General features: G+C 44.6%; 1 protein-coding gene across 1 annotated transcript in view; it reads right to left on the reverse strand.

The window, feature by feature from the left end:
- Positions 1-12,566, reverse strand: part of RFX7 (regulatory factor X7) — a 51,972-nt gene extending 39,406 nt beyond the window's left edge. The window contains 1 exon segment of the mRNA XM_086620268.1: positions 12,421-12,566. Coding sequence (XP_086476394.1) covers positions 12,421-12,566 — 146 coding nt within the window.
- Between the last annotated feature and the right edge of the window lie 1,911 nt (positions 12,567-14,477).

A 14,477-nucleotide genomic window follows, 5' to 3' on the forward strand; every position in this document is an offset into this window, starting at 1 on the left:
GTTTCTGGGTGTAAAAAGAATAATCCTATTGGCATCTTTTAAAATGCTTTTAATCCCAAAACTAGGATCTTCAGAAAAGTTACAAACACGTGCTACCTCAATTCTCAAGGATTTAGTTTGGAGAGTTTGAGTTCCCCTAGCCCACAACTCAGGTGAACTTTAGTCTACTTGCAGACTCAAGAGCTTGTCTAAACCTGTAAGCTGTGCTTTCTTAAAATTAAAGCTGCACAAAATTTAATTAAGTTAAAGCCATGTAAGTTCATACCTGCATGCATCTATTCCAGTTTGCACCTACAAAGCTGAGTGTGAACACACTGCTGCACTCACTCCTAGGTGGTAGCTTAACCATGTCAAACAAGCACCTTGTGTGAGCTGTGCTGCAGGACCGGTTGCTCCAACTCAAGATTATGTTTACCACCTCTTGGGCTGAGGCACCCACCAGGCCTGTGCAGCTTCACAGCAGCCAGAACAGACGACTTCACTGCCAACGCTGCATAAACTACCAGCATAGGACAGACCAGCATCATTCACTCCATCACCTTCACTCCACCCACCACCTCCTTCACTGCTAGGCTGCCTCCGCAGCCCTGACGAATGAACAAGCAAGTCTATCAGATCACTTCTTTGTTCTAAAACCTAATTTATGAATGGAAATTATGAACAGCAGGCATCTGACCAGTACTTAATACCCCACAACTTTAGGGTTCAGTGCTCCATTTACTTGGAACAGCCAGTGCGTTGCAGGCAGGCTGCACTATGCTTGGCTCTGCCACCCCATCCTACTTCTGTAGGCAACTCCGTGGGGATGGGACCCAAAAACCTGAGAACTTAGGCATTTTCTTCTCAAGTTACATGCCTGCTTTGCAGGCATGACATTGTCCATAAGCATTTTGATATCTATTGTAAAAGATTTCATATTGCCACGGTTTTATTTTAGAAACATAGCAGAGGGCATGTAACTTGCCCTAGTACAAAGTCCTGAAGCCACAACCACACAGGTCACTGAGTTTAGCACCCTACTAAGACGATTTGCAGAACACCTGCATGGATTCATTATTCATAATATATCCATTTCAAACATCCTGGAGAACTGCAAAGTTACACCACAACTTACTTAGTAAAACAGTCAGAAAAAGAGAAGGTTGTCCTTGATTAAATGTAGAACAGATTTCAGAAAAATTGTGTTTAAGTTCTGACTTTCCAAAAATCTTAACACCAGAGAATTATATTTAAGATGGATGTAGACAGAAAGCTACTATAGCAATATTCACTGAGATAATCGCACTGTTGAAATTCACCTGTAGGCTGCAGCACATAACTGGCTATCATCTTTCAGCATCTAATAATTTACTGAACTATGCTTGAATAAAAGTCTTACACTAATGTTACCCACTATTACTTGTCTGATGGGTCCTTCCAGAAGGAAACATTGTCTAAGAGCATTGTAGAATTGATCGGTCTGGTTTTTCATTCCTGTGAACCACATCATGCATAAACATGCCAGTGGGAGAGCAGATGTCTGCATTAAGGGAATGAAAATGTCTTTTCCTGATTATTAACACAGTTTGATTTCAACTTTCAAGGTGAACTATATGCTGCTTTGCCACTCCTTTACTGAGCAGCTGAACTAATCAAGCCAAAATCTCAGCTCACCTTCCTGAGTTTGACAAATTTAGGAAGGACCATCTCTTCCAGAAGAATACAAGGTACTCAGGCTACCCCTGATACTGCATTGGGCCTAATTTGCCACAAAGCTACTGGTATTTCAAGTATTCAGTGGTAACCAGGAACTTTTCTGAAGCGATAAGAATCACTGTGAAGTGACAAATAACAATTACTAGGTTCTGCACCTCATTATAAATATTTTCACCCTGAGCATCTGAAGCTATTGATTGACAACGTCCTGGTACATACACGTGTCTACGTGTTCACAGAGACAGGGCTTCCACACGCTGAACCACTGTACACACAGTCTAACCTTTGTAGTCCAATTAAACTACAAGTTTCACCAACTTGAACATACAAACCATGATGGCATATGAATCTCACATTCTCAATTCCTCCAAGAGAACTAAGCTTCTAGCAAGAAAAAGATGCAGCCCATGGGGATATGTGCAATGAAAGCTAAATGGGGACTGCTTAAACTCATTGGTACTGCACAAAGCAAAAAAATTACCTTGTTTTTCATTTTTATTCTCAGCCTGAGAGATCAATAGTATTACTGGCTTTTCAGCTGTTATTAACGAGGAAAATTGACTATTCAGGCATATACCTACAGGGTAATCAGACACCTAGCTTCTACTTGGAAGGAATCAATAAGAGATAGCTGTCTGAATATCTTCATGGATCAGAGACTTAATTATATAGGTTGCCAAATCTTTGGGGTCAGCATTTTCACATTTTTTTTCATGATATAATGATAATTTACAAGATTAAATTTTAACTGAAATTTCACTATAAACTGCATTTAGACAAACTTTTGTCTGATGTAATTAAACACACACAAACCAGCATTTCAAAATTGCTGCAAAAAGAAAAAAGTGCCTTTTCTTACATCTTCAGCACATTTGTTGATTATTTGGGGTTTTTTTTATTTGACGGAGTAAGCTATCTCTAGTTGTTACATACAACTGATAGTTTCTGTTCAAAATATTCCTCTCCACATTTTTAGAACTAGATCTGTCAATCCCACTTCATTCATTTTTTTGAATGGAAGAGGCAAATACACTTTTGTCTCAGCTGCCAATTAATTTCTCAACTTTTTATGAGTTAATCATTGAACTATATCACTGGAATGAAGCATAACGAAGACACTTCTGCAGAACAGGCTCCCAGATCCAAAAGCTGGCTTAGCTCTTCAGCATACTGCAGTTCCAGGTGAGTAATTTGACTGTCTTTTAAATATCAACTAATTTATTTATTTTACATGACCACTAATAGCAACAGTAGGCCTTAACGCAGCTTGTCATTTAAAATGCTAACAGGCTTAATAAAAAATAATATTAATAAAAAAATCAAACTGTAAAGAAAATAGGCAAACTTTTTATGCACCCTTAATGAAAGAACCATCATACTTTGTCAGAGCTTCGATAAAAGGTTCCTGCGGCACAGTCTCTAACTCCTGCAAGATTATTTCAAAAAGATTTTTGGCCTTTGCTTCAGACAGTCCCATCACAGCAGAAAGAGCTGCAGCTTTCAAGCAAGGGCTAAGCACCAGCCAGCCCCACAGGTGCCTGACCCACAGCTACCGACTTCCATCTAATCAGCACAAGGATCATGGAGCGATTGTTTACCTTTCATTGAGAAACACTGCGAGAAGCACGAAATATCTGAATCTGAACATAATGTGGGAGACAGTAGTCATAGGTGGACGGTGCTGTGTAAATACCAAGAAGCAGAGCTCGCTTCAGCAGGGTACCTGTCCTGCACGGCAGCCTCCCTCGAGGGTGCAGCCGCCTGCGTGCTCTTCCAGAGAAACTCCTGCCTGCACACCACCAGCACAGACAATAAACCAGTCCTGCCAGAGGATGTCCAGCCCCGAAGAAGAAGCCTCGAGTCCCAGTTTCAGACTGCCTCCAGACAGGGCTCTCACATGGCATCCAGCACCACCTTGCCCAGGTCTCCCCCCAACTTAATAAGCATCGAAGCTTGTCAAGTACTTTTCTCCACTGAATTCACAATAGAATTAGCATTGGTTATGGAGGTAGGAGTCGTCACTATTTTTCAAAGAGTAAAAAAGACTTAAAATTCCATTGACAAAAAATACCAAATAAATGTTAAAACTTTTCAATTTACATGCCTTCAAACAGTTACCACTTGTGGTACTGAGTAACTGTCTTTTAAGTCTGTATTTTAATACAGTAAAGGTTCTGAAGAGGAAGAGAGAAAGTGCATAAGAGTATTTTCATTAAAGTCAGAAAGACTACTCCAAGTATTCTCAGGTGACTTCTAAACAAGGGCAAGAAGGCGGCAAGGAAAACACAGCAGAACAAATTGCCCATCCTACAATCCAGCACACCTTGTCCACAAGCTAATTCTTACTTGTCCGAGGGATGCTCGGGGCAGATACTTTCAGGCAACCTCGTACTAAGAAACAGTTCCAACAGACTGTCTGTATTGCTGACAGCTGTAAAAATAATTTAATTCACTACTTTATAGGCAACCAAAGTAATGAACTGTAATTCTTGCTGTCCAGTGCAATCCAACTTCTTCACTGGCAGGAGTCCCAACAACCTTATAATGGCACTTAGGAATCTTTGACTAAGAAATACGGATTGCCTCCATGCCTGTGAGACCATCCATCAAAAAAAGACAGCCATAAATAACAGACCTTGACATTTAACCACAAATTTCCTCTCGGGGGGAAGATACAAAGATGCCTCATTTAATAAACGAGTTCTTCCCAGGAATAAGATTTTCTTCCCAAACTTGAAGTACCGGACAATCGGTAAGTGATATCGTCCCCAGCCAGCTCCAGGGAAAAGCTGAGCAGGACCTGTCACTCTGGAGGAGCACAGGTACACCCGAGAAACCCTCATCCACAGGCACATCCCCTGCCTCCGCAACCGCCACGTGCTGCACCACGTGGCGTGTTCACAGGTTATCGTTAGAAAAAGATAACGAGCCTGAGCCACGGATAAAGTCTAGACCACTCGCTGGGTGCAGTACTGAGCAGGTCCCAAGAGGAGGGCCTGGCAGGTCTGCCACCCACGAGAGGTCCCTCCGCCAGGACTCCCACCCGCAGAGACCATCCCCATCCCTGGTCCTGCCTGCAGCAACACCCGGCCTCCCCACCCTTACACTGGTACAGTGTCACTGCAGCAATCACAGGCAATTAAAAACAAGTAACAGGGAAAATATTCGAGAAGTTTTGAATGTTTTTTCCACTGTCTTAGTGATTAAACATTCAACAACAGAAAACACTTGGCAGCTTACTGAAAGCCTGTTGATGGCACAGCAGCCGATAACGAGCATCCTACTTGATGACAGATAATCCTTTTTCCATTAAATCAAGAAAGCATTAAAATTGAGATACTGGCTAACTCCCTTTAAAACAAGTCAAACCAAATCCTTAAAATTCCCAAAGATCTGAAGGACACGGCAAAACTCCCCAGCAGTTTCAGAATTTTTAGACATATTTAGGGGACTCTTCTCACTGTCTTGAAAGTACCAATTTGTGCTGGCCTTCTGGTTGGGCCCCTTCTGGGTGACAGAGCACCGCATTTTCATCTATTCAATTTACCTTTTGTATCATCTGCTGATAACTTTACAAACATGAGGTCCAGCATTCTACCTGGACTGTTCCGGAGGCAAGTGAGAAAGCTACCTCCATCTTCCTGTCTTCACAGTTTAAAAATAAGGAGCTCCTTATTTATATATGAGGCTTTGGAATATTAAATATTAGAAAGGCTTGAACCAAAAATCCAAATTTGGATCCTGATCTGAATTTTGCAGCTCTGGCCCTTCTCCAAATACTTCTGTTTGGCAAGCAGCACAGTGGAGTAACAAGAGAAGGCAACATACATAAGTTATGGGATCTGTATAAAAACATTAAGCTCAACCCCTGCTCTCAAAACTACACACACACACACACACAAAAAAAAGACTAACAAAACCACCCCAAGCCCAAATTAATTAAAAGATTAATCAGTGCTTCAGTATAAATCTGATCACCCAAGCCTGAGCAGTACTGTCACCTCTGCAGTTACAGTATTTTTTCCAATTAATTTATACGGCACCCAAAAAATTTTAAGGGGTGTTTCTAAGTTCTCTTTTCAGATAGAGCTTTGCATTCCTACTTGCCAATGGCATACAGACACATGCAAATCAAAGAGCACTGCCCCAAATGGCAAGCAACCCGGCTACCGAGGCCCGCGATGACAATCCTGCAATTCTGTGCTTATTAAGAACTCATTAGAAATGCTGCTCTGAATCACAATGTCACACCATCTGACTTGCTTCCACGAAGGGAACTCCTGTGGCAGAAAGCAAAATGTTTATGAAGCAGGGAATTGCATATGTCTGATGCTGTGAAGTCAACAACTGAATGCACTCCTACGCATTTTAAATGAACAGTAGTAAAACTTAGCCAAATCTTTTATTACTTGAATATTGCTCTTCCCCCCATATACTTTGTTAGAGCCTATTGTTTCAAGAAACACAAACAAAACCTGTAAGCAAGAGTGAAAAAAACACTCTTCCTAAAAGCAGATTTACAAAGATCTTTTTTCTGCAAAGCTATTCCATCCAACTTGAGGCAGGATATTCAATAAAACCTCAACTCCATTCTCAAAAGGTTACATAAAGGTCAGCATTCATTTTATTCAGGTTTATTTTCTAACCTTGTAAAAATGCCTGCAGACCAAATTGGCTTCCACACCTGCTGACCTAGAAACTCCACCAGTGTGGCAGCCGTGCCCCGTTTTGGAAAGTTTCTTCTCCTCCCACGCCCATCGGGCACTGACTGCTGTGTGCTGCTGACCTGCCCGCTCCTGGCAGTCAGCAGCGTGGAGGAAGGATTTCCCAATAGCAAGGGGATGCATTTCAGCAGAGAATAGTAAATGCTTTCTTAAGTCAATTTGGTGAGAAGCCATTCTTTTGGGGAGGCTTCCCCACAAAAGGAGGATTTCCTCCATACAGGAGTGTGTAGTAATAGATAAAGGGTGTACCTGGACCTCGTTCAAAGGAATAGATCTCCAAAACAAACCACAGAGGGGATGGGGCAGCCATCCTCCAGGAAAAGAAGTCAATTTGAAAAAGTGACAAATGGAGTAGGATTGACTTCGCCCAACTCAAGAGATTTGCACCACAGATGGTTACGTCCTGACATGCAGTTTAAAACTTGTTTACAGTCAAAGAGAAATAGGTACATAAAGTGATCAGATAGATTGTTTTATGGAAACATCCTGCCTAGGAGATGGTCCTCATGTCAGGAGTGCGTTTTTCTCCAGAACTGCTACACGGGAGCTACTTTGACCAACTTGTACAGAAACAACTGGAGTCAAATGACACAAATTCCACTTTCTGTTCCTATCCATTCGGGGAAGCAGAACGTGAAGGATATGACATGCTGCTAAACGCTTTGCCCAAGGAAGGCTGACCTCCCCTGAAATCATCAAGAAATACTCTAAAAAATGGTCCACAGTTCCATTTTTTCCGATGTATTTGACGGCTTATACACCATATCAGGAAATACATTCAGGACAGGCAAGTCTCACCATCACCTGTAAACAATGCAACAATAAAGCCAGGGAAAACTGGGTTAGTGACAAGAAATTTCTGCAGTTTTACACAGCATCTCTTAGCTGAGGGGCTTAAAGCACTTTTTCCAAGGAGGTAAACATACTTCTGATGCCACATAGATTTAGCAAAATGAGTGCAGCCTGTATGCTTGTCAAAGATAATTATTAGCTCTTTCTCACAATAGTTGGTAATCTTTTATGGAAGAATTATAAGTTTGTTTCCTACCTCCAACAATGAATCAACCAGGATGAAGGAGGGAACGGTGGCTGGGTCACTTTGGGCTGGGGGCACAGAATAACCATAAAGTGTCTGTAATCAGTTATAGAAAATTTTGAGTTCTCCACTCAATGGTCTGTCTCAATGACAGACCATTTAACAAAATAGAGGTTTGGAGGTCTTGGTTTGTTTTTTTTTTTCTCTTATTCCCTGCCTCCCCCTCCCAAACTACAGAAAATTGAAAAAGACAAAATGCAGACGGATTGATCTACAGCTTAATCCAACTTGACTCAAGAAATTCATGTTTTAAAAAAATACATAAAGGGTGTTACAGGAATTTCAACTGCAGAAGAAAGACACCAAAAAGGTGCTTGTACCTGCATTTGCAAAGAGCCTGAAACACATATCCCTTGAGCTTCCTTCATTGCCAGGTATTTTATTTAAAATATCAAGACTGTCAATCATTTTTTCTGCTGACCTAACCATACAAATAAGTAGCAATTCCTATTATGAAAAATCTCAATGGCATTTTCCAAATTGCAGAACATTTGCTCTGCCAACAGCTAAGTGATGATCCACACTTGCTGACAATGCCTAATGAGGAATGATGGATGCAATTGCAGGAGGGAGCAGAAATTATCTAAGTCATAAGAAAGAACAGAGGCTTCTAAAGATTAGAAAACAGTGTTATGATCAGCTAATCTGGTTTTCTAGCACTATAGCAAGAGTCCAAAACTAACATGGGTACAACTCTTCTCCCACTCCCCCTTCAACGTGAGACAAATTGGGCCTTAGGACATACAATTTTGGCACTGCCTGGCCCAGCTCATATGGTTTTCCAACACAACTTCTAGCTAGAAGAGCTATTTAAGGACAAAAATTATGGATCTGAAACCCATACCCATGTCCAAGTGAAACGGCTGCAAAAGCAATGCTTTGTGTTTGCCACTCCACACCGCCTGATCCTCAGCTCAGTTTGCACAGGAGATATTGGGGAGGAGGAGGAGAGAAATTAATCTCTTGAGCAGCATTATTATATTCAAATCCTGACAGATGCCTTTAGGACAAAAAGAGATGAGATGCAGGCAAGGTGAAAAAAGCTGGGGCAAACCCGTGCACAGATGCAAGCACCAGATTACTATTTACAACAGTAAACAAGCACTCATGGAAGAATCATCACTAGTTATTCGCAACAGTGAACAAGAAAACAAACCCGTCCGTTCCTTCAATGTTCACAGCTACAGACTGGATTTTAGATTCATACAGTGAGTGGAGGGATTAAATTGCCTAGAACTGTTGGTCTTTTTCTTTCATGCCAGCGAGAGCAGACCCTCAGCCAACACCTTCCTCCCTTAGTCATCTCCACAGCTCAAACATTGTGCCACACTGCTTTTACATACGTACATCGCTGGCTGTCTTCAGCTACAGGATGTTCTTTGCCAAGGTAATGCAATATTGAGTAGACTCTGTCTTCACCACCATACCTTTAGGTACAGAAATATCATATACAAATAACACACATTTGGTAACACAGTACCCTCACCCGAAGAAAATAACTGAAACCCCGTTAGTCTATATGCTCAGACAGCTGAGTAGGGCGGTTTTCCCGCCTTGGGCTCTAATGTCTGGACAAAAAGCTATTAATAAATATGAAAACTTTAATGAATCTGAAGGGAAATATAAGCAGGCAGATTAAGGCCCAGTGTCCAGTGAAGACCAGGGCAATTTACAAACCCACTCAACCTGACACTAATCAGCCAGGCTGGGCTCTCAAAGACGTGTTCTCCCCGTCTAGACTTCTAATCCGTCAATGGGAAAAGACATCTAATATTATTTCTGCCTGTTTCATCAACACTGTAAGAACACATCCAACTGCCTCAGCAACTCACATACACAACATGAAACAAAAAAGACACCGCTTTGCTGGATGACTTCAAGGGGGGCAGATAAGAAAAAAATACAGTTAGACAGTCAAGAACTTTAATTATTGTAACCAAACAGCAGTTAATACCTGCTGTAATGCAAATAAATACTTCCTGATTTGTTTTTAAGCTAAGTAACTTCTATCTTCCTCTCCTCAGTCCAAACTAATGGTCACTTTATATGCAAAAAAAAACCCCAAAACAAATACACAAACAAACAAACAACAACAAAAAAACACCACAAAAAAAACCTAGACTGGACTCCTAGCAAGAACATTTTTAAGTCTTCAGTACATAGGTTGCCTATGCCTGCAACTTTAACCAGCAGAACTTAACCTGTTGTTTCATTTTAAGGGACTCCACGTGTTCACAATTACTTGATCTGCTTTTGTCAAAATACATTTTAATTTAATAAACAATGAATTGAGTATGAGTTGAGATAATGAATAACTCATTGTCCTGCTTCAGGCCTACATCACGCACTATATTTATATTTGTCTGTACAGTGGAAGGACAAGCACAGACTTGTTTGTGATCCTCAAGTCCAGTATATCAGTAGCTGCTATATTTTGCTATACTACTACTTTCATTGACAATACCATTTAAAGACTGAAATCCTTTTTTTAAAAAACAACAACAACAAAACAACAAACACAACCAACTAAAAACATCCATCCACTATGCATAAATGTGTAGGAGAAAAAAGGTGGGGGAACATCATACCGAAGAGTATACTAATCTAGATGTGCTAAACCCTTTGGGAAGCAAAGGAGGAATTGAATGCACCAACCTGTCAGCACACACAACTGGCATGGCAGGGGAAGAGGGGAGGAAGAGGAGGGAAGGCAGAAAAGAGGAAGCTCTTTTCTGCACATTACATCTAGGTCTGCTAACAACAGAGTACTGCCATTTTCACAAGCAGCCTTCCACAACCTTTCCCACTGTTTATCCACCACCAGCACACTGCACCCGCGGAACAGAACAGCAGATCTGAGACTGCAACTACAGAAGGAGACTTTCCACTGTTTACTCTGAGTGCAGTGTGCACGACTTCCCTGGCAATACTCCTCATCCTTGCTGCTCAAAACCAACCACCACATCTACATGAAGATGCAAATTAACATTAAAGTCCAGTCTCAAATGAAGACTGCTTGATTGCAATACATAAACACAGAATTTCTAGTAGTCCCGGACAAAAATTTTTAAGGCATCAAAGAAAAGCTTTTCTTATAAAAAATAACCTTATCTTCAAATACTGCGTTTCAACAATATAACCCTCAGGGAACAGATACTGCCTGAAAGCAGCAGGGAAGTCCCAGCCCAGGGCAGGAAGCAGGTAGCCAGGGAGGGACACTCACACAGAGGTGAGGAGCGTCTGTGAAAGTACCAGGAGACAGGGCTGCAAGGTGCTGGCAAAACCTCTGCTGGTCACAGGCACTTGGCACCAGGTTAGCCACACACACCGGGACAAAACACTGCATTCCTTTGTATCAAACGTAGGCTCGGGCTATTCATCGAGTTTACCTGAATCAAATAAGCAGTTTTCATCTAAAGAGCTAACACAGGCACTCTTTTTCCTTGAAAAGAAAACCCACAATAAAAGCAGAGGTTTTACTTAGTAGCCATTTTGTCTTCAACTTGGACATGATACCTAATCTGAGTGCAATGTAAACATGCTCTCTGAGGCTCATTTCCAAACAACATGTTCATGGAAAGAGAAGAAAATATGAAAAGGCCATCACTAAATACCATAATAAATTAGAAGGGTGTGAAGATTTCATGATTTAAACAGACAGGAAATTGTGCAGCTCGTATTCTTTCTGTAGGTCACATTGCAGAGAAAACCAAAACAAAAGGTAGCAAGCGAGTGTTAAGGACAATTAATCGTTATTCACTGTTTAAATTAAAAAAAAAAAACAACCACTAAACAATAAATGCAATTTCAGTATGTCATACAATAAAAGAATCTGAATGTAAAATTACATTTAGACTCTCTTTTCCAGCTACATCAATCCGAATTATAAAATCTATCTACAGCATGAAGTAATACACAAGCTAGATCAGTGTGTTTTTATTAGGATGAGTACACGTAAACAAACATATGTATGGTGTGTATATATAAAGGGAAACATTATATACGAGGAAGCTATATTTAGAACTATCAACTTTTACAATACTTTATCAGCTCCTTCAGCCAAAACCACCTTTTAAAAGCATACACAAAATAAAAATGCTGCAGGTGACAGCCTCTTGCCGATTTTTTTTTTTTTAAGAAACAGAATATTTTATTTGCAGGCGAAGCTAAACTCAACTTATCTCTTTCCCCCAAATACACACAAAATAAACATTATTAAGTAAAATGTTGGTTTACTACCAATTTCGTTCATTTAAAAAAAAAAACAAAACAAAAAAAAAACCCACCACACACACACAAAAAGAGACTCCTGCGCAGGAACTTGCAAACCATCACCATAACTTTCAGCCAAAATTGCATTTCGGTTGCCAGACTGGAAACTCAGAGCGGAGGTTTACAGGGAGGCTGGAAAAATGCACCCTTACTGCAACGCTCTGCATTCCCTGCTGCATCAACACTCCGTGCCGGGGGTCTCGTGTGAACGCTCAAAAACACGGACGCAAAACCGGAGGGCCGTACGAGATGCCGAGCAATTACAAAGCCTTCGGCAGGTGAGATCGCGCCCGCCCGCCTGCACAGAGCCGCTCCGCCGTCACCATTACCGCCGACCCGCCCCGGCACCCGGGAGCGGCTGCCTCGTTCCTGGAAAACACCACGTACCGGGCGCGGAGGCAGCCACGAGCCTCCCGGCCGCCCAAACCGGCGCACCTGCCCGCGTCCGCGCGTTTTCCGCACGTCTGAGCGCGCGGCCCCGCGGGAGGGGGCCGGGGGGGCGCGGGCAGCTCCGCGCTCCCCGGCACAAAGGGGCCGCGCCCCCCCCCCTCGCTCCCCGCTCCGCGCACCCCGGCGCTGGCCCGGGGCGCAGCCCGCCCGGGCGGCGCGGCGGCGGCAGGGCCCGGCCCTTACCAGATGGAGCTGCGGATCTTGTGCTGCAGCGCGCTGGCCTCGCCGCCCTGCAGCCCCGGCACTAGGGCCGGCAGGGCCCCGCCGGGCGCGGGGGTGCCGGCGAGCCGCCGCGGCGGCTGCCCCTCCGGCTGCTGCTCCTCGGCCATGGGGGCGCGGCGGCGGGGACGCGGAGCGGCGCTGGCCGCACTAGGCCTCTGCCGCAGCCCTCGAGTGAGTCGCCTTCTCCTGTTGCCCGGGGGACATCACGGGCGGAAAGCTGAGCCGCGTCCCGCCGCTACGCCGCAGGATGGCGAGCCCGGCCCGCGGCACGGCGCATGGCGGCCCGGCCGCCGCCGCCCCCGCGCAGGGTCGCTCCGCGCTCCTCCGCCTCACAGCACCTGGCCCGGCCCAGCCCGCCCCGCGCCGCGCCGCGCCGCGCCGCCGCTCCTCGCCCTGCGGCCGCCGTGCCCGCCCCAGCGCCCAGTGCGCAGGCTCGGCGCTGCCCGAGCAGACGGGCCGGCCCGCGCCGCCGCCGGGGAGGGGGCCGGGGGCGCGGCCGGCGGCGGCGGCGGCGAGCCTGAGCGAGGGCGGGGGGGCGGCCCCCGCGATCGCCCCGGGCCGGGGCCTGCGGGCCCACGCCGCGGGGCGGTGGGCTGCGGCCGGAGCGGCCCGGCTCGGCTCTGCGGGGGCGGCCCCCGCTGCGCGCCGGCGGCGAAAATGACACATATCTGTCTGTGTACGTTTTTTATAGATGGAGAGATACAGCTAATACACGTAGATGCGCACGATTTATCTCGGGTGCACGGAGGTACACGGTGCACGCTGGCGACACGCGAACCCCGCTCCCGCGGCGGCGGCGGCGGCGGCGTTACCTCAGCGGCTGCAGCGCCGCTGCCCCGCTCCGCCCGGGGGCTCCCGCGTCGGCCCCCGCCTCCCGGCGCGGGCAGCGGCCCCGAAACGCTCGTTTGTCACAGAAAAATATGAAATTCTTCGCTGCTCACGCCTCCGTGAGGAAGCCAGCCGTCGAGGCAGGGCGGTGGCAGGCAGGGCTGTCCCTCGCCCTCAGCCCTCCCGTGTGCCGTTTACTCCCGTATGAGTAAACCCCTCATCAGAACCACAAGAACTAAGCTCTCTTGTTCTTGTGTCTTACTTAAGGCATTTTTTTTTATCTTTAATTGGAAATTTCTGAAGGGCATCCAAAAAAAGAAGAGAAAAATACAAGTAAAAATTATAATCAGAAATAAACAGAAAAGCAATCAATTTAAAATCCCTAACTGCTATGCTTTTTGCAGGAAAACTGTATCAATATGCATGTAAACTGGCACAGGAAGACAAAGGTGAATGTCCTTGGTGATACTTTCTCGTTTTGTGGCAATTTCCACTTAATACCAATTGTATCAACACAGCCAGGGTTGCCTCTGTTGAGAACTTTTGTTGGACCCTGTGACATCTGCCTGGCCAGAGCCTAACCCCCGGGATTCCCAGCCATAAAAATGATCTGGACAATGCGTATCTATCAGTCCCAGATTGAAATCCATGGGCCTACACATCAGAACGAAGTTCAACAGATGTGCATCATGTTTGCAGGATCATAGACTATTACAATGAATTGGAAAAATATACATAATTTCAGTGTTGCTTTCAGTCTAAACCAGCAGTTAGAAGACAAATTTATCATTTCGCTCCTTGTGAATTTAGTTCCCAGCCATGTCAAATTGTAACCACACAGCTGTATAGGCATCATATGACCAAAAAACCAAACTAGTCACATCTCTTCTGCAAAATCTGCTGCGCTGGGCACAGGCTGGCACCCCAGGGCCACCACTGCCACCCTGTCATCACACCCGGTGTTTTAGGGTAGAACGTGATTAAACTGGCACAGAGATTAAATAAATGGGCCAGACTCCCAGGTTGCATTTTTGTGGTGGAATTGGTCAGTGGGCCTCAAAAGCTATGTCTGTATTCCCATATCTCACCATCAATTCACGTGTGTTTTTTTTCTGTGCTTTTTTGCTGTGAAGCCTTTCAACTGTAAGCCAGTTTGTATTGCCAGGTTTGAGTAGTAGGCCCAAATAAGA

This window comes from Tauraco erythrolophus, chromosome 14 (assembly GCF_009769465.1).
Source record: "Tauraco erythrolophus isolate bTauEry1 chromosome 14, bTauEry1.pri, whole genome shotgun sequence".
In the NCBI taxonomy this organism is placed as follows: Eukaryota; Metazoa; Chordata; class Aves; order Musophagiformes; family Musophagidae; genus Tauraco; species Tauraco erythrolophus.